The sequence below is a fragment of the Neofelis nebulosa genome, chromosome 5 (assembly GCF_028018385.1).
Source record: "Neofelis nebulosa isolate mNeoNeb1 chromosome 5, mNeoNeb1.pri, whole genome shotgun sequence".
Lineage (NCBI taxonomy): Eukaryota > Metazoa > Chordata > Mammalia > Carnivora > Felidae > Neofelis > Neofelis nebulosa.
The window spans coordinates 78,739,086-78,764,017 of record NC_080786.1 but is presented as its reverse complement, the minus strand read 5'-3'; the positions used below and the strand labels follow the sequence as shown (position 1 = coordinate 78,764,017).

The 24,932-nt window shown below is 43.9% G+C and overlaps 1 protein-coding gene and 1 long non-coding RNA gene across 6 annotated transcripts in view; one reads left to right on the top strand and one right to left on the bottom strand.

The window, feature by feature from the left end:
• Nucleotides 1–24,863, bottom strand: LOC131512310 (uncharacterized). The gene is made up of 5 exons (XR_009262081.1): nucleotides 23,748–24,863; nucleotides 18,457–20,042; nucleotides 14,352–18,310; nucleotides 10,587–10,677; nucleotides 1–782 (listed from the first exon to the last, which is right to left on the bottom strand). It is a non-coding gene; the product is annotated as an uncharacterized LOC131512310 (long non-coding RNA).
• The window catches only part of MASP1 (MBL associated serine protease 1), a 63,056-nt gene continuing 56,895 nt past the window's right edge, over nucleotides 18,772–24,932 (top strand). For 4 of the 5 annotated variants that reach the window (XM_058730809.1, XM_058730807.1, XM_058730806.1 and 1 more), the window contains exon 1: nucleotides 18,774–18,884. In XM_058730809.1, the coding sequence (XP_058586792.1) occupies nucleotides 18,880–18,884 (5 nt within the window). In that variant the 5' untranslated portion in view covers nucleotides 18,774–18,879. Of the gene's footprint in view, nucleotides 18,885–24,932 lie in introns of all 5 variants that reach the window. The other variant, XM_058730811.1, reaches the window with a different exon arrangement.

Sequence of the window (24,932 nt, the reverse complement as noted above, 5' to 3'; positions counted from 1 at the left end):
TCAGAGCATTCAATATTTTTAAGATGTCAACTCTCCTCAAATTCATTTATAGGTACCACACAATCTCAGTCAAAATCCTAGCAAGCTTTCTGGTAGAAATTGACAAGCTTTTTCTAAAACACCTTGGAAAAAGGTTAGAGAGCTAATACTACATGATTTCAAGTCTTTTTCTAAGGCTACAGTAATCAAGATAATGTGGTGTTGGTGCAAAGATCAACAAATAGATGAATGGAACAGAATTGAGACACCAGAAATAGATCCCCACATACAGGACAACTGACAGAAGTGCAAGGGCAAATTGATCGAGAAATAATATAGTCTTTTTAACAAAACATGCTAGAACAATTGGATATCTAAATTAAAAAAAAAAATTCTCCTAGATCCATTTATCATGCCATATATAACAATCAGTTCAATGTGGATCATACACCTAAATGTAAAGCTAGAAGTATAAACATTCTAGAAGAAAATACAGGGAAAAATATCATTATGACCAATGGACTGAATGCTTGTGCCCCACCCTCAAATTCATGTTGAAGCCCTAACCCCCAAAGTGATGGTTCTCGAAGAGGGGGCCTTTGGGAGGAAATTAGGACAGGATGAGATCATAAAGGTAGGTCCCTCATAATAAATCAGTGTCCTTATAAGAGAAGATACCAGAAAGCTTGCTTCTCTTCTCTTTCTCCCATGTGAGGACACAGCAAGAAAGTAGTCTGCAAGCCAGGAAGAGGGCCCTCACCAGCAACAAAATCTGCTGCCTCCTTGATTTTGGACTTTGCCACCTAGAGAATTATGAAAAATAAATGTCTATTATTTAAACCACCCAATATATAGTGCTTTAATATGCCAGACACTTGGGTTAAGCAAAGATTTCCTTGATATGACATCAAAACCATGATCCAGAGGGAAAAAGATTTCTAAATTGCACTTTATCAAAATTAAAAGCTTTTGGGGGCACCTGGGTGCTCAGTCAGCTAAGCATCTGAGTCTTGATTTTCGCTCACATCATGATTTCACAGTCATGAGATTGAGCCCCACACTGGGCTTTGCACTGAGTCCTCTCCCTCCCGCCCCCTCACTTGCTCATGCACATTCTCTCTCTCTCTCTCTCTCTCTCTCTCTCTCTCTCTCTCTCTCTCTCTCAAAATAATAATGATAAAAGCTTTTTTTTTCTGCAAGACATTAACATTGAAAACACAAGGCACCGACTAGGGGAAAATATCTGCAAATCATGTTTCTGAAATGGATTTGTGTATACAATGGTCTCGGGTTATATAAAGAACTCAATAATTAGAAAACAAATAATATGATTGAAAAAACAGGCAAAAGGTTTGAACGGACACTTTACCAAAGAAGATAGAGATACAGAAAACAAACAAATAAAGATGCTCAAAATCATTTTTAGAGAAATGCAAACTAAAACCCAGCGAGATACCTCTAAAAATATATAAGAATGGCTAAAATTAGGGGCGCCTGGGTGGCTCAGTCAGTTGGGCGACTGACTTCGGCTCAGGTCATGATCTCACGGCTCGTGGGTTCGAGCCCCGTGTCGGGCTCTGTGCTGACAGCTCAGAGCCTGGAGCCTGCTTTCGGTTCTGTGTCTCCCTCTCTCTGCACCTCCCCTACTCGTGCTCAGTGTGTCTCTGACTGTCACAAAATAAATAAACGTTAATGAAAAAATTAAAAAACAATAATGGCTAAAATGAAAAAGACTGACCTTACCATGTGTTGGCAAGGATGTGGCACAACTATAATGTTCACTTTGGGAAACTGTGCCTACCATACGACCCAGCCATTCCACTCCTAGAAATGTATCCAAGAGAAATGAAGCCATGTTTCCAAACAAATACATGCATGTGAATACACTCACAGGAGCTTTATTTGTAGTTACTGAAATCCATTAATGAATGGATAGATAAAAAATTGTGGCTTGTGAACTAGCGGTGCATGCAACATGGGTGAATCTCAAAATAATTACACTGAGTGACAGAAGCCAGACAAATATGGGAACATAACGTACAATTCCATTTGCACAAAATTGGGGAAAATGCAAATTCATATGCATTGACAGAAAAAGCCCAGTTTTTCCCTAGGGAAGCAGGGGCACGGTGGAGGGGCAAGGAGAGACTACAAAGGGACACAAGGAACCTTGGGGGATGGTGAAAATGTTCATTGTCTTGATTATTGTGATGGCTTCAGAGGTGCAAACATATGTCAGAATTTATCAGATAGCACACATTAAGTTTGCATAGCTCACTGGATGTCAATTATACCTCAAAACAGCTGTCTTAAAAATAAAATGACACAAGCTACTGAGAAAATAGGAGTATGAACACATGAAAAACAATTATTTATTGAATAATGAATAATTTCTCCTTAAAAAAAAATCATAGACTCGAGGTGCCTGGGTGGCACAGTCAATTGAGCTTCAGATTTTTTATCTCTGCTCAGGTCACGATCTCATCGTTCGTGAGATCAAACCCTGCGTCGGGCTCTGTGCTGACCTCATGGAGCCTACTGGGGATTCTGTCTTTCCTTCTTTCTTCCCCTCCCCTGCTTGTTCCCTCCCTCCTTCTCCCTCTCTCTCTCTCCTGCTCTCACTCTTGCACTCTCTCTCTCAAAAGAAATAAACTTTAAAAAAATCATAGACTCTAAGGTTGGGAGAGTACTTGGAGATAATTCTAGATGAACCCCCTTATTTTGCAGATGAGAATAAATAGCAAAACTCAGAAAGAGAAAGCGACATGTCCAAAGCTGCACAACTAACGGGTGTTAGGTTATAGCGCTTTTTCCGTTAAGCCATCTTGTGGTGGAGAAATTGCAAGGAGCAGGAGACTTTATTTAAAAAAAAAAAAACAAAACTTTTTTTTGAACATTTATTTATTTTTGGGACAGAGAGAGACAGAGCATGAACGGGGGAGGGTCAGAGAGAGGGAGACACAGAATCTGAAACAGGCTCCAGACTCTGAGCTGTCAGCCCAGAGCCCGACGCGGGGCTCGAACCCACGGACCATGAGATCATAACCTGAGCCGAAGTCGGCCGCTTAACCGACTGAGCCACCCAGGCGCCCCAAGGAGCAGGAGACTTTAAAGATGTTGTATCAGGAAAATTTTCAAGCACACCCAAAACTAAAAAGAACAGCACAGAGAACTGAAATAGAGACTTTAAAGCTAAGTCCCTACCTCCATTATCATCTCATTGTTTCCCACCCTAATTTTCTGTTTCCTTGTCTCTAAAATGGGGCTAACGATAACTGACTTGTGAAGATCGAATAAGAGAATGCATATACTGTCTGGCACACAGCACAGGCTCCACAAACGGTCAGCTCTATTATTCATTGTGCATCATGCCTCCATCCCTGGCCTTCCCACCTCACTTTTTGCCATTTCTGTAGCTCCTGCCCTGCCATCAGCCTGTTGAAGTCCTGTTCGTTGTTGTTGTTGTTGTTGTTGTTTTTCAGTCCCAACCTGAAGGCCACTTTCTACATATACCTTTCATGATCCTTCTACCCTACTTTCCAACTATGCTAATAATTACTACTATAGGCTGAGACCCCAAAAATGGACGGTCATTTTGTGGGTGGTTTAAAGATATTACCAGGGGGGGTGCCTGGGTGGCTCAGTTGGTTGTTGAGCATCCGACTTCCGCTCCGTCATGATCTCACGGTTCGTTGGGTTCGGGCCCACGTTGACCTTTGTGCTGGACGTGCCGAGCCTGCTCTGGATTCTCCGTCTCCCTCTCTCTCTGCCCCTCCTCCACCCATGCTCACACGTTGTCTGTCTCTCTCTCTCTCTCTCTCACTCGTTCTCTTTCAAAAATAAACATTGTAAAAAAATTTAAAGGTATTACCAGGGAAGTTGTAATCCCTGATCCTACAAACAGGTATATGAGCATTTTTATTTGAATACACAATTTTCTCTGGAGGGCAACAATTTTCATTAGATCTCTCAGAGGTGTGCATTATTTAAAAGCCTTTAAGAATAACTATGTCCTTGAAACAGTATGTAAGGAAAGTGTTATCATTACTCCCATTTATGGGAAGAAAATCCAAACAACTCAGGCCCAAAGAGTTGGGTCACGCCATGGCTTACCCAAATGCCTTGCTCTCCTAATAATGCAGCAGTAAGCATCATGTGCTAAGTGCTTACCTAACAGGGTCTATCGGCAATGTCTTCAGATGAGTCACCCTTTTTTCTTGGTCAGACATGGTAAAGACAGAAGGTCCACAGAGCTTTATGCCCTTTCGACGCTGGCTGTGGTTGAGCCCAACCTTTATAACAATTGCCTAAGGGGTAGCCAGCTTTCCTGAGATGTTTTTTTTTTGTGAAGAAGTATTTTGTTTGTAAGGTCCTGCTTTTAAAAAAAAAAAAAAAAAAAAAAAAGCCGTGGTCATTCAGGTTTGCTGTGTTGTGACAACCGAAGGGTTTGAATTTGCCCTGTGGTTTGGCCCGAGAATACAGCCAGCCACAAGCCCCATGTGCTCCACATGAGCCGGAGCCTCAGCCAAGCTGTGCTCTGGGCTGGGTCGAGCTGGGAGGTCTTTCCAGCTCTTTCCCAAACTGCCTTCGTTTCATTTCATTTTCCTGAGTCTGGGAGCGGCAGGAGAATCGGGGGGCCTGGCTACGTAGGTATTATTAGCTCCCGGGATATCCTCCAGGATCCGACCAACTCACTTTAATCACCCCGTGTGCTCATTCATCAAACATGCATTTTCTTTTCCTTTCCTTTCTTTTCTTTTTTTTACTGTTTTTCCAAACGTTTATTTATTTCCGAGAAAGCCAGCGTGAGTGGGGGAGGGGCAGAGAGCGGGAGACCGAGGATCTGAAACAGGCTCTGCACCAACAGCCGCGAGGCCGACGTGGGGCTTGGACTCATGAACCAAACCTCAAGTTCATGACCTGAGCCGAGGTCAGAGGCTCAATCAACTGAGCCACGCAGGTGCCTCCAAACATGCATTGTCTAAAATACTGTCTGATCATGTCAGCCTTCGCTAAAAAATCTTTTCCGCCTTCCTGTTGCCTAAAGACTCAGCGGTAGTCCTCAACCCTTTCAAGATCCCGGACCAGTGGTGACTTTTCCACAGCTGGTGTGGCGCCCAGGGCTGGTGATCTGGAAAGCCCTGCTCTCCTCCTCTCTTCCCTGTCTCCGTAAGTGGTACCGGTGCCACCTGAAGTGAGCATTCCGGGCGCTCTATCTTTGCTTTTTCCCTTCCCTCATTCCCCACTCTCCATTTACGGCCAGGTTCGGGCTCTTCTTATCACAACACATATTTTGCCTTGGTCCACTTGGCTCCACTCGGATCCGTGCAAGCATTACTCTCTCCCAATCATGGCTGCTTTATGACTTTTGCGGGCTCTAGGCACTTCTGCCTTTATGAGCCCCTCCATCCATCTAAAACATGAATAAAAATCACATTTTAGCCATGCCTTGGTATAAAGGCAAATGTAATCCAAGCCAAGTGCATTATTATATATTTGTTTGTTTGTTTTTTAATTAAAACATTTTCACAGGCTCCAGGCTCCGGGAATGCCTAATGGATGAATGAGTCCTGTAACTAACCACTACAACAGCCTCCTACCTGGCCTCCCTGCCTCCCATCCTCCAAATCCATTTTCCTCATGATACCCAGCAGGATTTTTTTATCATTGTGAATTGGGTTGTGCCACTTTGCTGCCTGAGCGCCCCTGACCAGGCACAAAAGGCTTTGCAGTTTGGGAACTAGGAATGAAGCCTCTCTTGACCACATCCACCACACGTGTAACCGGTTACGTTGGCTAGATCTCCTTCCCATGCTTCCTTCTAAGACATATGCAAAATACATGCAAAATGTCTATGATATGTACAAGATATGGATTATTTGGTGAGCCTATTGTTTTGTCATTCAATAAATAGTATCCTAACACATGTATATCATCCTTCAACCTTCCCTTTTCACTCAGTGCTAAGTCTTGGAGATAAATTCTTGTTGCTGTACATAGATCTTTCCCATTTTCTCTCACTGGTGCTCCATGCTACATCTAATCACTATTTTACCGAGGTTCATTTTTCACCTTACAAATGATGCCACAAGGAACATGCTCGCCCATGTGAGTGTTTCTCTAAGACGGATATCCTGAAGTAACATTCTTGATTTGTAAGCTATGCACATTTTTGTTTTACCGATACCCCCAGCTTGCCCTCCAAGTGGTCATGCCACTGTCTATTCCTACAAGCAATATACGAGTGTGCCTATTTCTCCACAGTTTCGTCAACACTAACCATCTCCAACATCCTCCGGTGATTCTTTCTGAAAAGACCTGCAAGTGATAAGCTTTTAGAGCCTGAGTATGTCTGTATTTCAGCTTCACTTACATAATCCTCTGGCTAGTGTAGAATGACAGGCTCAAAGGATTTTTCTTTTGCACATTAAGATATTTTTTTCCTTCCCTCTCGTTTCCAGGTGGCTGGCAGAAAATCTGGATATTAATCTGGTTTTCATTATTTCTTTTTGGTAATTTTTAAGATTTTAACTCTACCTCTGATATACTGAAATTTCACAGCAAGGAATCGATGTATAATTTTATGTATGTATCTCACATGAGGCTCGGTAGATCCTTTCGGTCTGAGATTCATGGTTTTGTCTCAATTCTGGGAAAACTGAGACCAATGTTTCTTTCTTTCTTTCTTTTAAAATGTTTATTTATTTTTGAGAGAGAGAGACAGAGACAGAGACAAAGAGTGGAGGAGTGGGGGCAGAGAGATAAGGAGACACAGAATCCGAAGCAGGCTCCAGGCTCTGAGCTGTCAGCACAGAGCCCGACACGGGGCTTGAACTCACAGACTGAGAGATCATGACCTGAGCCAAAGTCAGGTGCTCAACCAACTGAGCCACCCAGGAGCCCCATGAGACCAATATTTCTTCAAAGATTTCTTCCCTTCCCTTCTCTTTATTCCATTTTTAATGAAAATTCCACTAGACACACATAGGATCTTCTGATTCTATACTCCCTTTACTTTTCCATACTTCTGATCTCTTTATCTGGGGAAATTCCTCAGCTGGATTCTTCAGATCATTCACTTGTGACCATTCATCCATCATATTAGTACTGCATTTTATTTTTAATTTTAATACGTGTACTTAACATAATTATATTTAATAAATACAAAATTATTGGTTTAATTTCACTGATTATCCAATTACTTCTTTTTGTGTTTCAATCTATTCTTTTTTCAGATCTTTCTCCTCTTCTTGTTTCATAGATGATACACCCTCCTTTAGCACTCCAGAGATAGCTTACTTTAAAATGCTGCTCTTACATTTCTGTTAACCCTATTTCCTTACATAACATTCTTCTCTTATTGAATTTATGATCCTTTTTCCATATACAATCTTTAAAAAAAATATCTGTTGATGCTTGCTCGGTGCCCTTTCTGTGTTGGTGGTTTCTATTTCTTAACAAGTGACTTCATGATACAGCCTTGTCAGAATCCAGCTTCCCCATGGGACCTTGATGGCTTTCCACATGGTCAGGATGGGTTCCCACAGGATGAGTTCCCATGGTCAGGATGGGTTCCCCGGATCACTGCTACAAATTCTCATCTACAGACCTCCTTGTACAGACTTTCTCATCCACAGATCTTTCCTTTTCTTGCTTCTGAGTGCAGCTGTTCATTTATTTCTCTCATTTCTAGTCTTTCTTAGTATGTCTATGGATTGGGTACAGAAATTGGAAATTTCCATTTCTCTTGATGTCCAGGTAATATAGTCCACCCTTCTGAACCCACCAACCCTTCCTTAGCTGACGTGTACTCATTCTATTCAGCTGCCATATCACCATGACTTTGCTGACCACTTTTATAATGTAACACATGCAATAATTTAAAGTATGTATAAGGAACAAAGGTAGTATTTACTTCTCCGCTGGGTGATCAGAGAAGATCTCCCAGAAAAGCTGACATTTACGCAAGATTTCAAATGATAAATTAGAGAACGTTCTACAAGAAAATGAGGAAGAAAATAGCAGTAAAGAGCAAGAGAACCAAGTATATAAGTTCACGCATGCATGAAAGAGCATAATGGAATCTGGAATAAACTATGAGTTTGGTACCAGTTCTAGACATTAAAGTGTGTGTGCCTAAGTGAGGGGAAGAATATAGACGTGAAAAGAGCAATTCGACATAAGAGCATCGTGTGAGTTGGGCTAGGCTAGATCATCTACAGAAACAAACAAAAACCAAAAGCTCTGTGGCTTTATACAACAGTTTTTTTTTTCTCACTCATGCAAAGTGTGCTGTGGACCCAGCGCACTTGCCAATGCAGCTGTCCTCCACATGCTGTCTCAACACTGCAGACTATTTCAATCTCATGGCACCTCATGTCAACATGAGGCTTCAGGGTTCAAATGTTATTTTGAGACACTCTTATTTGCCTCTTTAAGCAAAGGAGGGCGTTTAGGAAAAGGTTTAACAAAGGAGAGAATTAATGAGTTTTTTTTTGTTTTTTGTTTTTTTTTTAAGAATGGTGCTGTAGAGAGAAAAACCAATTAGGAGGTTATTGAGACAAGCCAGTGTGAATTAATGAAGCTTTCCACTAGGATGCTGGATTTGCAAAAGACTTACATGCAAATAATGGGACTTATTGATTAATGGCACATGAGGAGAAAGGAAAAAAATACATCGGAGCTGACTCTCAAATATCTGGCGTGAGTTTCTGAGCTAATGGTGGTTCACAAACATAGGTGGTGCAGGAGAACGAGCAAACTGAGAATGGAAAGATAGTAACCTCTGCCCAGTAGAAACCTCAGATGGAGGTGTGAACAGACACTTGATCGGTGGGCGAGGAACTGTGGGGAGATAATAGACTACAGAAATAGATTTGTAAGTAATCAGTATACAACAGCATTTAAAATTGTAGTCATGAAGTGCATGAGAAATATTCAGGAAGAAGGGTTAACACTAAGCTTCTGAGTTTCAGGGCCTCAGAAAGGCCATCAAGACCCAGACATTGTATGCTAAGTTTTAAGAGTGTGTGCATATTTAAATTTTTCCCTGGGAGGAAAGACCATTCCACAAATGTTTATTAAGGTCCTACTAAGTACAAATCAAAGGCAGTGGCCTGGAATTGGAAACAGAGCAGTAAACAAAAAATACAAAACTACTTGTCCACCTGGAGATTATGCTATTCCAATGGGATGGGAAGGGAGCAACAAACAAATAATAATTAAAATAAATTGTACCTTAGCTGGTGATCAGTGCCATGAAAAAAACTGGAACCAGGTCTGGGGGTTGTGAGTGTGGGTCGAAATACAAGCGATAGAATAGAGTGGTCAGGAAGGGTATCACTAAGAAGGTGACACTTTTATTTTTTTTTATTTTTATTTTTTTTTTAAATTTTTTTTTTTTTATTTTTGGGACAGAGAGAGGCAGAGCATGAACGGGAGAGGGGCAGAGAGAGAGGGAGACACAGAATCGGAAACAGGCTCCAGGCTCCGAGCCATCAGCCCAGAGCCTGACGCGGGGCTCGAACTCACGGACCGCGAGATCGTGACCTGGCTGAAGTCGCACGCTCAACCGACTGCGCCACCCAGGCGCCCCAGAAGGTGACACTTTTAGAAAGAGTTGAAGGAGTTGAGGGATGGAACTATGGGGCTTTATGGGGGGTATTCCAGACAGGAGATCTAGCTTTCATTAGATTCGTAATGATTCACTAGGAAGATAAAGAATCATTCCTCTGAAGCAAGAGGAGAGCTGAGAAAATAGGGAAAGAAAGAATAGAATCATCTGGGGTCGCCTGGGTGGCTCAGTCGGTTAAGCGTCCGACTTCGGCTCAGGTCATGATCTCTCGGTCCGTGGGTTCAAGCCCGGCGTCGGGCTCTGTGCTGACAGCTCAGAGCCTGGAGCCTGTTTCAGATTCTGTGTCTCCCTCTTTCTCTGACCCTTCCCTGTTCATGCTCTCTCTCTGTCTCAAAAATAAATAAATGTTAAATTTTTTTTTTTTTAAAAAAAGAACAGAATCATCTGCAAAAGAATGCTGGCGATTGGTTGTGGGATTCAGAAAAGATGTAAAGGCAGGAGGACCTGATAGACTGAAAATAGAGTGGTGTCAAAGAACAGTATGTCTTGATGAGATTGAAGTCTACTGTTACTGCAATCTGTAGGGTGATGGAAGGAGCAAACGACCTAGAAAGATAGGACATGGTGGTCAGAAAATGGGGCGTTTCTTATGAGCTGAGGACTTCAGAGGTGGATGTGACTATGGATGTAGTAGGTGGTTAGGGTCAAGTGGAAGAAGTCATCATTGAGGATGAGGATGTTAAAGGATGAAGGCCTAGGGTCACTCAGGATGTCAGGAGGAACGCGGAAAGAAAGGTAAGCAATGGTGCCACACGCCTAAGTTCTTAAAGAAAGGAGCAAAGGATGGGAACAAGAGATTGGAAGGTGGCAGTAACAGCGATGAGCAGTTTGCCAGAGTGATAGAAGGGCAGGGGAATTTGGAAGGAGGGTGGAAAAGTAATAGTCATGAAATAGCAGTAGAGAGTTAGGGAAGTAAGGACCCTGACTCATCCACGATCCGAGTCTGCCCCCCAACCGCACCCCACGGTCTTACCCCAACTGTCCATTTGCTTCTTATGGTCTAAACAACTCTGTCCTGTGGTTGGATCTGCTTGGTCCCTGTGGCCTTAGCATCTGGGGAACCTCTGGGAGAGGGAAGACATAATGAGTGAATAGAAACTACTGTTGATATAAAATGGACTTAGGTGAGCAAGGGCAAGGGAGGTTGGGAGGGCTTATTGGTTTCCTAGGACTTCCATAACAAAATACCACAGACTGGGTTACTTACACAGCAGAAATGTATTTTCTCACAGTTCTGGAGGCTGGAAGTCTAAGATCAATGCATTGGCAGGTTTGGGTTCTTTTGACACCTCTGTCCTCGGCTCGCAGATGGTTACCTTTTTACTGTGTCCTCACACGGTTGTCCCTAGGTGTCATCTGTGTCCTAATCTCCGTTTCTTAAAAGGACACCAGTCATGCTGGATTAGGGACCACCCAACAGCACTTTTTTAACTTTAATTACCTTTTTCTTTTAATTCGAGGGAGAGAGAGAGAGAGAGAGAGTGAGCACAAGCAGGGGGGAGGGGCAGAAGGAGAGAAAGAATCTTAAGCAGGCTCCACACTCAGCACTGGAGCTCAACATGGGGCTTGATCTCCCCACCCTGGGATCATGACCGGAGCCAAAATCAAGAGCCAGATGCTTAGCCAACTGAGCCACCCAGGTGCCCCAACTTTAATTACCTTTTCAAGGCCATATCTTTAGGGGCGCCTGGGTGGCTCAGTCGGTTACGTGTCCGACTTCGGCTCAGGTCATGATCTCGTGGTCCGGGAGTTCGAGCCCCACGTCGGGCTCTGTGCTGACAGCTCAGAGCCTGGAGCCTGTTTCAGATTCTGTGTCTCCCTCTCTCTCTGCTCCTCCCCTGTTCATGCTCTGTCTCTCTCTGTCTCAAAAATAAACAAACGTTAAAAATTTTTTTTAAAATAAATAAATAAATAAATAAATAAACAAATAAATAAATAAAGGCTGTATCTTTAAATGTTATCCTATTCTGAGATATTGGGGGTTGGGACTTCAACAAATGAATTTGGGAGGGGCAAAATCTCTGCCCAAACAGATGGTGTATGTCTCAACCACTTAAGAATCCCAGGATCATTCCTGAAACGTCACCTGTCCTCCTGCAAGGTCATCAAACAGAAAACCAGGTACCCTGTGTTACCGATGAGGCTAGTTCCTGGTTCCACAGACTTGAGCCCTCCAGTAAAGCTGGGCTAGATGACAGGGCTTCCTTGAGTCAGAAGTTTCAGTAGAGCATGCCCACCCCCTGCCAGAGTTTAAATCCTAATATCCTCCCCTTATCACTCTTTGGCAAGGAGCATAGAGAAAGAAGAGTAAAGATAGAGCCAGAAGACCTAAAGAAGGCTAGTTCCTAGTTGTTGGTTTTTTTCACTCAATAAAAGAAGGCAGGAAGCAAGAGAAGCTGATGTGTATGACCAGTTGACTCATTTCCACTCATAAACTTAGACTCCAGCCTAAAGAATAAGGAAGAAGGTGGGAATCAGGTTGGGCTGAGAGGTGGGAAAAGGGGAGGGGTATCTTCTCTGATACAGAGCCCAAAGTAGATTCTAGAATCTATAAGCCTACTGGCAACTGATGAAGCATGAAGATTTTGCTCTTAAAGAGAGGTCCAAACACCTCAGCATACCTCTTTGTTCAATAAAACTGTGCAATAGAGAGCCAGCTGTGCTGGCCAGGCAAGGGTCATTTGGGGTCTTCCGAAAAACAAGCAAGTTTCTTTTTAAAGTACTCAGTTTCAAATAGAGTGGCCTACAACCTAACATAAAAGAGCACTGGAGTAGGAAACTCTGACTCATATCTCAGCTCACCACCTAATTTCAGTGTGACCCTGGACAACACATTTCTCTCTCTAGGCCTCTGTTACGTCACCTCAATATTATTAATCATACACGTAAAATGCCGATAATAAGGCATGCCCTTTAATGGTTATTTTCAAGAGGAAAGCGTTCTTCTCGAAAATACTTTCTTCTGTTATATCCCAGAATACACCCTCTTTGTAAAGCCACTTTGAGATCTAAAACATTAGTCCAGTATGGATAGTAATGCATCGGGTATGGTTCCACACACTGAAACAAAGTGATCTTAAAGTGTTTGAGAAAGGATACCCTTTAAAAAAAAATAAAACAAAAACGAAAACAAGACAGCTAATCCAACATCATCGTTGCGAATTAGAAATCCAAAGCCTAAGGAGGACAGACAAAAAGCTCAGGATTTCTCAGTGGGTTGGGGCAGAATGTGACCTCTGTTCTCAGCATCCTGACTCATAGGCCATGCCAGGCTGCTTCTATTGTGTCCCCCCTCTAGAGCAATGCTTCCAATATTTGGCCACATTTATAGTTTTTTTCATATACATGAAAACATGTTTATTGTTATTTATTTGATATTTTTATTTAAATCTACTCCAGATTTGTTTTTTTAACTGAAATCCATATATGTGAAAGTATGTTGCCGCTCTAAATATAAAAATAAAAATAATGAATAAAACGTTGCTAAACTCTAGAAGAATAATATGGCCTCTGCAAGACTATGAATTTGGGACCCACCTGTCCTTGATAAAAGGGTAATTAGCATTTATGGCATAATGGCATCACCCTCAGACTTTCTTCTCTTTTTTTTTTTTTTTTAAATTTTTTTCAACGTTTTTTATTTATTTTTGGGACAGAGAGAGACAGAGCATGAACGGGGGAGGGGCAGAGAGAGGGAGACACAGAATTGGAAGCAGGCTCCAGGCTCCGAGCCATCGGCCCAGAGCCTGACGCGGGGCTCGAACTCACGGACCGCGAGATCGTGACCTGGCTGAAGTCGGACGCTTAACCGACTGCGCCACCCAGGCGCCCCTCAGACTTTCTTCTCAATACTATCAGGAGTGAAAGGGAAATGAAGAAGGCAGGACTTTCTTGGCATATGGTGGTGACAGACACCGAAGGTTGACTCATGCAATTTCCGTTTCCAACCCCTGTCTTCCTTGCTGCCTGTCTCGGCTATGTAAGCTGTAAAACTAAGAATTGGACTTCCCATGTGACCCAACTCTGGTCTGTGGGACATAAGGAGAAGTCCACCAATTCCCTTTCCCTCTTCTTCCTTTTTTTCTGTTTAGAATGTGGACGTGACATGTAGAGTCACAGCAGCCTTTTTGTGACCATGAGGTGGCAAGCATGAGACTAAAAGCCCATATCCTAAGGCTGGCAGAGCAAAAAAGAAAGAAAACAATGCCCAGCAGCTGCCCCAGACCTATGTCCCTCCTCACTTCTAGCTATGTGAGGAAAATAACTTCTCTTTGAACATTAGTCGAGGTTTCTCTTATTATCTACCAAACAGAATATCAGCTTCCCTGGCACTTTTGAATCCCATGTCCGTGGCATCTGAAATCGGCCTGACACCCTGCTGGCATGTGCTGCCTGCTTTTCGAGACCCTTGTGTAAGAGAACATGGGCTAGGGCTGCCGTGACAAAGTACCACATATTTGGTGGCTTAAACAGCATAAATTTATTTCCTTATAGTTTTGGAGACCAGCACTTCAAAGCCGAGGTGTGGGCAGGTGTTTTCCAGTGAAAGCTCAAGGTGTTCTTTTGAGACACCTCTCCTTGGCTTGCAGATAGCCACTCCTCACTGTGTCCTCACATGGTCTTTTCCTCTGTGGTGTCTGTGTCCTAATCTCCTCTTATCATAAGGATGCCAGTTACCGGTAAGATCGGCCCGGCCCCCCCCCCCCCCCCAGCAATGGTCCCATTTGAGCTTAATCACCTCTTCAAGTCTCTATCTCCAAATTGTCACATTCCGAGGTCCTGGGGGTTAGGGCTTCAACGTACGAATTTAGGAAGGACACACTTCAGCTCATAACAGAGCCTAATAGTTTATTTTTCAACAGATATGCTTTTTGCCTTCCCTGAACTCTTGCAGACACGTGATAGCATGGCTCATGGGTGTTCAAAGTCCACAGGCAGGATCGGGAGCCTGCAGGTGAAGGGAAAGAGTCCTGGATCTGGGGTCAGGGGGCCTAGACTCCACATGTCAGTTGTTCTCTTACTGGCACGGTCTCTCTGAGCCTCAGTGTCTTCCTCTGTAAAAATACGTGACTACTACATGTAATAATGTATATGGAAGCATCTGGCACATGCTAAGGATACTTCATCAAATCTAAAATGCCATCAGTTTCTGTTTGGATGATCCTTCTATTGTTGTAAGTAGGGTGTTTAAGTCCCCTACCAATATTGTATTGTCATCAATTTCTTCCTCTATGTTAATAGTTGCTTTATGTTTGGGTCCTCCCATGTTGGGTGCATAAATATTTACAATTGTTAAAATATATATGTATAAAACTAAAAACTAAAATAAAATGCCATCAATGATAAGATGTACCATTATGGTGTATGTACCCAGATAGGCAAAAACATGCCATGACGACTTTTATTTTTTAACGTTTTTTTTTTAAATTTATTGTTGAGAGAGAACACGAGCCGGGGAGGGGCAGAGAGAGGGGGGGGACAGATAATCCAAAGCGGGCTCTGCACTGAGAGCAGCGAGCTCCATGTGGGCTTGGGCCCACGAACCATGAGATCATGACCTGAGCTGAAGTCGGCCGCTCAACCGCTGAACTGACTGAGCCACCCAGGTGCCCCTAGGAGAGCTTTTAAAATTAGAGATTCAGGCTCTCCACCCCAAATTCACTGAATTTGAATCTCCTGGGACGAAGTTTAGGGATTGGTATTTCTTTAATCCCCCCCCCCAATATTATTCTGAAAATATGATAGGCTCTGAAGCAATGGCTTTCAACATAGTCAATGTATTGTATAACCCAAAATATAATTATAAGGTGCCATCTTTGGGGCTATTTACCAGTTTCTTAGATATTCTATAGGAAGCCTGGATTTCAGACTTTGCCAACAAAATCCCATTGCCCAAATACTTGACATTTTCTAGCACATTCATGGGATTCCAGAAAGTCTCGGCTCAGGAGTCGTATATAATAAATACTCGGTACAACATATAAACCAAGCCCGGTTCTAGTGGTAGGAATGCTGTCACATTTACCCTCTTAGTGCTGTATTTCTGACCCCTGTCTTGCACTCTAACCTGGGGCTGTTGAGCCCACCTCTGTTGTTCTACATTTTAGGATTCTAAATGAGGTACTGTTAGTTGATTGGATGTATATTTTAAGCGTTTTGTCAAACTTTTAAAAACCTAGGTGAATCTTCTTAAAAATTATTTTTCTGAATAACCACGACAGAATCCTGAGCAATGTCATGTGTGATGATCGCAGATAAAGCAAGTGTCGAGATTAGTTGGCCGCTCTAGACTCGACTCTCTTCGTAGGTCATGAGAGCAACCCTCGCAACTACCTTCACTGCAGGGTTATTCCACAGTTCTCGCATCCACATTCATATGTGTTCCATCATCTCAACGGGGTCCAATCCCTGAGTTTATAGTGGAGCAAAGAGATGACCCTCCCCTCCCTCCCCCCAGCCGGGAAAGTCGCTGCCCAAGGTCACATACAAGTTAGCCTACTGACACCGAGCCTACTCCCAGACCAATCTCCCTTGTGTTCCTCCCACTTCTCATGGTCTGTTAATGATACTTCAGAGAGTGTTGTTTTTTTTTTTTTTAAATCAAAAGGTCAGGACAACATCACCAATGTCTTCTAGTCTAATGGGAAACTTCCCTGAATCTCACCCAGATCATTCACTGAGCCAGCCACACACAGTTCCTGTTTTCATGCAGATTCCATCTGAGCCTTGGCGAACTCCCAGGGAAACACATATCAGATCTGCTGTCTATTGGCAGAACTTTGGCTTAGAACGTATTTCAAATGCCTCCCATTGAACATTGGCAGCCTTGAAAAAATCTGGCCAGGAAATTATTCTGGGAAGCTCAAGTGCTCTATGACACTTACAAGGAGACGCTGATGGCTTTCTCTCCCAAGCTCTTCCCTCTGTGCCCAGTACAAATGATTGCATATTCCTGTATGTGCCCTAAATTAGGAGAGGGCCAGTCCTGCTGCCACATGAATAGAGGGAATGTCTGTGACGGGCAGGGCCCTCTGCATAGCACACTGTGCTTTGAGCCAAGTTCTTTCTCCTTCGGTTTAAAAACCCTGGGGTATTCCAAGAGAAATGCAATCCATGTGTTTCTGATTCATTTACACTTAAATCATTAAAATGTTGTTTTGCGAGAGTTATTTGATGTCTGAGGAGCCTATGAGGCTTCTTAATGGGACTTTTAAACTTTTTTTTCCCCCTACCCTGCCTGAAACAGAAAGCAACATTTTGCTAAAACAGTGCCTGAGTTCAAACATATTCTCTCATCTCATATATTTGCACCCACATTATCGACCACAGCCTCTCACTAATGCCAGGCCTGGCAAGACTGACATTTGAAAGTGTTAAAATAGAGAAACTGGAGAGAAAACGGAGGCAAGAAGAATTCGGGGGGGGGGGGGGGATTCAAACCCCTGTTCCCCCAAACCTGCCAAGGCAGCAGTACCCGAGCGTGGAGAGTACCTGTGTCCGTGACCTGGGTTAGACCGGGTGGGGGGCCCTCTCTCAGATACACCACCAGGCAGCTAGCAAAGCACTTCCACAAACATAATCACCCTGAAGCCTCGTAGCAAGCCTCCTTTCCCCGATGCAAAGCAGGATCAGAGATGTTAATAAAGCATTGGGCCCAACGGTGCACAGTCAGCTCGCACAGAATGGAAAGATTACAGCTAAATTCGGACTCCGAGCCTACTGCTCTTTCCAGAATGCCTCGAGTCGAGCTTCCCTGTGGATGCTGTATTTGAAATGCCAGACACATTATAATATATGAGTGAGGAGCAGTGCAAGACCGTGGGTAAGGTCTCAAATTTGTCCCCTGTCGCTTTCTAACTGTGTGATCTTGGGTATACTACTTAATCTCTCTGGGCGGTTTCCTCATCTGTAAAATGGGGCTAAGCCTACTACCCAACTCTATGAGATATAAAGATGATTGAAGGAAATTAACACATTACTAGAACAGTCCCCGACACAGAGGGCTCAACAAATGTCAACTCTTGGCGGTAGTAGCAAAGGAGTAAAAAAGAGCTGGATGCTCTTGGCACGGTGTAGAACCTCTCTGAGCCTCAGTTTTCTCATCTGTAAAATGAGTACAATAGGGTGACCCTTACAAATCCTCAGGAGTACTTGAGACCATGCTTATGCTTAGCGCTGTTCCTAACACAGAAAAGCTTCTCCGCAAAATCTATTTTTCACGCCCAGACGTCTCTCTCCGTATTGAGTATTGGTTGCCATTGTCGTGGGGAAGTAACTGTCTTATTATTCAGCTCGACTTAGATCTGGTGCTGCATTTCTCCACAATCTCAGGGTGTAGGCTGGTACACAGGCCCAGGTGTTTCTATCCCCATAGGGTGCAGGCTCTCCTGCTGTTGATGGACCCGCACTGGGCTGAATTAGATCTCCGCACACTGAGCTGGTAAACAGCACAAGTTTTGCTTTTAGGTGGAGGAGAACCACTAGCCAACTGTAGGACTTGGGGCTCCCTCCCATTCCTGGCCAGTGGCTCTGTTCGCAGGAAAATCTGTTGCTGTTTGCAGGCTGTCTGAGGCTTTGGGATTTGGACCTTTTTTCTTTCCTAGTGTAGATGTCAGAATTGCCTTCTTAGTGGGTTGTTTCTGCTTCACTGGTGTCTTTTTGCCGGTGTCCTGAAGACGAGCAGAAAACTATAGCCATCTGGCAGGGGAGACTAAAGAGAAATTAGACTTTGTCCCTCTCCACCATTCACACACACACACACACACACACACACACACACACATTCTCTCTCTCTCTCTCTCTCTCCCTCTGTCTCTCTCTCACACACACACAGATACAAATACCTTTTTGAGCTTCCCAGTTATTTTCTCTGAAGAGCTGGGGCCAGCCACACAGGATAAAGGAAGGAACTGGGAGAGCAGATCTTTTCAGGAAGAAGACAGATTCTGTTCTGTCAGGTTCCTATGAGTGTGTGTAAGTGAGAGTCAGAGGAGAGAGGGAGAGAGAGGAGGGAGAGAGAGAGAGAGAGAGAGAGGGAGAGACAGAGAGGAGAGAGAGGAAAAGGCAGAGGGAGAGAGGGGGAGAGGGGATCTGTTGCAGGCAGGGGAAGGCGTGACCTGAATGGAGAATGCCAGCCAATTCCAGAGACACACAGGGACCTCAGAACAAAGATAAGGCATCGCTGACACCACACCGGGGACAAGCTCACAGGAAAGTCAGACCGGGGGGACCAAGGCCAGGCAGCTAGGAGCACCCAAGGCTGGAAAATGAGGTGAGTGCCAGGGCAGGAGTGGGCACGGGTGCCCTTTCAGGAACCAGGTATCAAGCAGCCCTGGAGAGTTTGACCTTGTCTCTAGGCAGACTCACCTGGGCATCCTGGGGGTGTTGCAGGGGGTTCTTGTCAATCCTTGGGGCTTTGAGAAGGGAGATGCGGGCTGGGCGCTGCCCTGGGACGGCGGGGACACCCCAGCTCGAAACAGGAGACTTTGTGCAAATCCTGCCGGGACACTGCCGAAGCTCAGTTTCCCCCTCTGCCAGCACAGGGTGCTGTCTGCTGGCAGATGTGACTTTCCTCCGGTGCCCGCAAGGCTGATTTTTTGTTTTCCTCCTCTGCAAAGAGCACTGATTTATCTCTTCCAACACTTTGTGAGTTAGGTATGTGTTTGTGTGTTTATTTGTTCGGACCGGAAAAGAAACCAGCTTCCCACAGCTCAGCTCTGTGGTTTCTTAAACCTTCAGAAGTTTGCCAGTCAAAACCTCAATTTAGAAGACGAAAAACCTGTCCCCATTTTACAGTTCCTTATAAATTTCTGCATTTCTCACTGAAATCAGAGGCAGCTGGTGGTATGAATCAGGCTATGAATTGCACCGAATGGCTCTTAAAGGGATACCACAAATTAAAAAAAAAAGAAAAAAGAAAAAAAAAAGGAGTCTTTGGCGTTCTAAATCTAGGACTCTAAATTCTAATTGTTTTTAAACTCTTCAAGATTTCCTATTCCTCAGCTTATACTTAAGAGTTACTTGATCCTTCTTACCAGGCATTTCTTCTAAGTTTTCCTCTGTGAGTCTCAAAACCCAGCCAGTGCAATTATTTTTACTATTTCTAAGCATTAATGCTGTTAAAAAATCAGGGGGGAAAAAGACAGAAAAAGAAAAACACCCTGCAGATGTGTTAAGTCCCCGAGCACCTCTTTTCCCATTGATTTTCTTCTCAATTGGAAAAAGAGTTTCTATTTGTTTCTCTTCTGCAAAGTCACCTAGCAACTTTTCTGGGTCTGGGGCCACTGGGGGGCTTCAGACTGTGTTAACTCTTTGGGCTCAGATTACCTGTGGTTCAGAGAAATAATCAGGTGTTTACGATTCATTCGATCTGTTCTTTTAAAATCCATTGTAGCGTTAAGCTTCCCATCGAACTTTGTTTTCCTTTATCCTGCAAAAAGATAGGATTTCTGTTCATCTACGTGGAGTGACAATTTGACTGATGTGTCACTATTCAAATCCTGCTGTACCAGCCAATGCCCCAGCATGCCAATATACAGGCTGATTTACAGTTCTGTATCATCCCTTAGTGCAGAACCTCTCTCCTCCTTATTTTCCACCTGAAGCACCCGACTGTTCAAGCCACAGCTCAAACATGATGTCCTCTGCCCTGGCCAACATCCCCAACATAAGCATCCTGTCCTTTGCACGGTCTCTGTTCCTGGGAGCTACATCTCTTTTCGTCTTTGTAATATTTCACCGCTCAATTATCTATCTCCTCGTCCAAGACTGAATGCTCCTTAAGGTATAGGATCTAGGTCTGTTTATCTTAGTGTGCCCAGCCCCTAGCATAATGTCTGTTTCCTATTAGGCTTTCAAAAAATAGTAGCTGAGCAGAATTCAGTTGGCGACCAGTGGAGACGTGCTCTGTTAGAAGTCTCCAAAGGGTCTTGCCTCTCGGGGACACAGCCCTTCAGAGTTTGAGAAGCACTTTTATAGGCCTGTCTCATCTGGTCTTCAGATTTTAGATGAGATGAGGATTCACGGAGAAGTGGGGATAAAAGCGGTTAAGCAACTTGCCCGAGGCCACCCTGATGATCTTGAAAAGGCTCCGACTCATACTTGGGTCTTTGGACTCCCAGTCCAAGATTTTTTTCTGCTACATTCCACCAGACTCTCAACCAAGTGTATTATCCTATACCAAGAGCTCTTGATTCTAGCTGTACATTAGGATCATCTGTGATGCTTTCAAAAGGGCCGATGACCAGACCTCACTCCAGACCAATTAAACTAGAATTTGTTGGGGAGGGGCTTTGTTATTAGTATCTTTTCTTTTAATTTCTATGTAAAGCCATGAGTTTTTTAATTATTTTTCACAGGATTAATTGCTTTGGCCAAATGCCTGGGCATGATATGGGCATGGACCCAGCAGGTTCCTCTGTTAGCTTTTGTGATTCCCTTCTTCTGTGGAAGCTAATTCACCATCTGCTGTTGGGCATTACATACCACTTCTTGGGATATCCTTTTCATCATCCGTCAAATAAGGGCATTGTCCAAGGGATCTACCTATACAGTGGCTTTCAACTCTTCTACTTAAAAAAGTTTTGGTGCAGTGTAGGTTGAAGTGAGGGGAGGGAATAAAGAGGATAGAAAGTGCTATTTCTTCCGCAATCATTGACACACACACAGGCATTTTGTGCACTCCGGAGAGCCTCCTCGTGCAGGGGGGTCCATCAAGTCCCAGCTTTATGTATTATGTTTGACATCTCAAGCAAATGTAGCTAAACTTTTTGATTAGCTCAAGAATAGGTCGCAGGTGTGGGGAATTGTACAGCCAGTGCGTGGTGTGTAAGAAGCAAAAAACATTCAGAGAGTGTCACGGGAAACAAAAGCGTCCACTTGTGTTCTTCGATCAGCAGCCCCTAAAGCAAGCAAGCATATGCTCAAACCCATTATGTGCAAGGAGGTATTTGTTTCCTATGTTTGAAACTGTCTTGAGATGCAAACAAAATAGAACAGAAAGCTTTGCAGGCCTTCCTCCCACACTGGCTGGTTACCTACCACATGTGGGCCTTTGAGGCTGAATGGGGCTGTCAGCCGTCAACTCTTGACAAAACCAGCATTAGGAGGCTCCGAGTCTCCTCCATGCGGTCTGGAAAAAGCAGGCATGGAGAAAGTTGACCTTTCAGCCTTGCATAATCTGGGTGTCGCTATTGCAGGAAAGTCCAGCTTGGGAGCCAAAGCTCTTTCCTAACCGCTGCTTTTCGGGAAGCAGCATGATGGGAGTAATTATCACTAACATTTGCTGAGGGCTGGACGGTTAACAAAGTACTTTCTAATCCTCCTTTACTCTGATAGCAGCCCTAAGGGAAGTCGTTATTACCACTTACGGGATGAGGAAACTGAGGCATTACCTGGCTTCCCCAAGATGGGGCAGAGAAATCAAGTCAAAGGCTGGACTTGAATCTAGCTCTTCTGACCCAAGACCAGTGCCCTCCCCTCCCCAGGCGGAACTGAACCAGAACTCCCCGCCCTGGTAGCATCGGTACATTTCCTTGCTTGAATGTGGGGCTGCCTGGGCCCTGAAAGATAGAGTTTCTGGACTCCGCTTTCCTGTGAGTGCACTGGAGAGCTTGGACTTAGGCCTTCCCTTCTGTCTGCCTTGGAGGCCCTCCCTCCTAGATTGGTTTTTAGAAAATATTGACACTGGCAACTGGATTAAAACATTTTGTTTCCTTTGTTGAAATCTTACATGTTACTATTGTAGGGACCTTGGAAAAAATTTAAATAACTTCATTATTTTCTTTTTCTTGAAAAAACAGTACAGCGGGGCGCCTGGGTGGCTCAGTCGGTTAAGCGTCCGACTTCGCTGAGGTCATGATCTCACAGTTCGTGGGTTCGAGCCCTGCATGGGGCTTGTGCTGACAGCTCGGAGCCTGGAGCCTGCTTCAGATTCTGTGTCTCCCTCTCTGCCCGTCCCCCACTCACACTCTGTCTCTCTCTGTCTCTCAAACATAAATAAACATTAAAAAAAAATTTTTTAAAAGAAAGAAAAAACAGTACAAGGTCCTTCCTGACAAGTGTGAACATTTCATATACACAAAGATGACATTTAAAATATTTATATTCCCATTTTAGAGATAACCACTGTTAATATCCTGTTAATATCCTTCTAGGCCTTTTGCATTTACCTATTTACCTTTTATGTAAATACAATATTGAGATGGCTAGATAATCTATATTTACAGTTATCTTGTGTTACATCTTCAAAAATTCATATATGTGTATATATGCATCTGTGTGCTGTGGAGGGAGAGTTGGTAGAAACAACTTTCTGATTAGCAATGATGGAATCATTACAATAGTACCTGTTTATGCCTGGAGGATAGGTTCCTAGACCCTCCCTGGATACCTGAAACCAATGTATTTCCTCTATATACATACGGATCAGGTTTAATTTATAAGGTTTAATTTATCAGGTTTAATTTATAAATTGGGCACAGTAAGAGGGGCCCTGGATGGTTCAGTCAGTTAAGCGATCGACTCTTGATTTCAGCTCAGGTCATGACCTCACAGTTCGTGAGTTCCATCACCTAGTCCAGCTCTGTGCTGACAATGGGGAGTCTGCTTGAAATTCTCTCTCCCTGCTCCTCTCCTGCTCTCTCTCTCTCTCCCTCTTTCTCAAAATAAATAAACTTTAAAAATTAGACACAAGAAGAGATTAACAATAGTAACTAATAATAAAATAGAACACTTACAATATACTGCAATAAAATCACCTGCATGTGATTTCTCAAAGTATCTTTAAAATTTTTTTAATGTTTATTAATTTTTTGAGAGAGAGAGAGAGAGAGTGAACAGGGGAGGAGCAGAGAGAGAGGAGACAGAATCCGGAGCAGGCTCCAGGCTCCGAGCTGCCAGCACAGAGCCCGACGCGGGGCTCGAACTCACAAGCCGCGAGATCATGACCTGAGCTGAAGCTGGATGCCCAACCGACTGAGTCACCCAGGCGCCCCGATATAAGTCTTTCTCAAAATATCTTAACTGTACTGTACTCATCCTTCTTAGGATATGGAGATGATAAAATGCCTATGTGATGAGATGCAATGAGGAAAATGATGTAGGCACTGTGATGTAGCATTAGGTTATTACTGACCTTTGGACAATATGTCAAAAAGAGGATCATCTTGCTTCTGAACTGGGTCTGACCAGGGGTAACTGAAACCACAAAAAATGAGGTCGTAGATAAAGCGGGATTACTGTCATCCAAAGATGCTGGTATAATTTCCCAGTATTGACTTAGGCTGTAGAAGACTCAGGCACACTTTCACCCATCCATCCATTCATTCATTCATTCATTTTATTCGCCCATCCCCTATTTTATACCAGGCTGTATACTAGGTCTTTTATATACATCATCTCTAATGCTCATGGGAGTCCTATAATTAGAGATCATACTCCCCACATAACAGATGAGGAAACTGGGGCTCAGAGAGACTTATCTGGTATTTCACAGCCAGTGAGTAGAAGAGTTGGGATTTGAACCCAAATATCCGTCGCTCCAGGGGCTGCATCTGAAGCAGCCCAGGGTGATGCAGGCAGAAAGGAAACATGTACGGGGAGCTGTGGGATCTGGAGGCGTGATGAGCGCACCATAGCCTGGGAAGCTGTGAGCTGGGTGCTGGAAGATAAATAAGACAAGCAGACGAAGAATGGGGATGGTATGCGCAAGGGGGCCGAGGCGTGGACAGGCATGGCATGCTTTCAGAATGACATGCCAGGGCACAGCTGGCCCCGAGCTGAGGCTGGACCCGCAGATCAGCCCTAGATCAGAACGGGCTAGTCCACGATCCGAGGGACAGAAGCCTGAGACCACAGCCACAGTGAAGCCGCATGGTCGTGTGTGTTTTGGAAAATCAGCTTCAGCAGCAAAGGGCTTAATGGTATCAAGTGGGGGACAGGGAGATTACTTAGGGTGCAATAACAATAGGTCAGATAAGAATGTGTAACGTAATTGACGGAAGAGAAGCGGATGGCCTGACATATGAAGCAGAATAAAGAGGACTTAGGCAAGACGTTCATGAGCCAGGTTTGGGGTGTTTGAGCTCAAGGTCCTCGGGTCTTGCAGAGGAACAATCTATTAGAGGCCTGCTGTGGTGCATATTGACCATTCGGGTTTTGACTAGCCGTGGACATTCTGCCTCGCCATTGCCTCCGCCACTTGGGGTGTGTTCTGTGAGTTTTACTGGGTTTTCCTTGCCCCTGAAGCAATTTTTTTTAACAGTCCGTTATCTCTGATTCCTACAGCTGGAAATAAGTTTCAGGGTTTTGATCCTTTCAT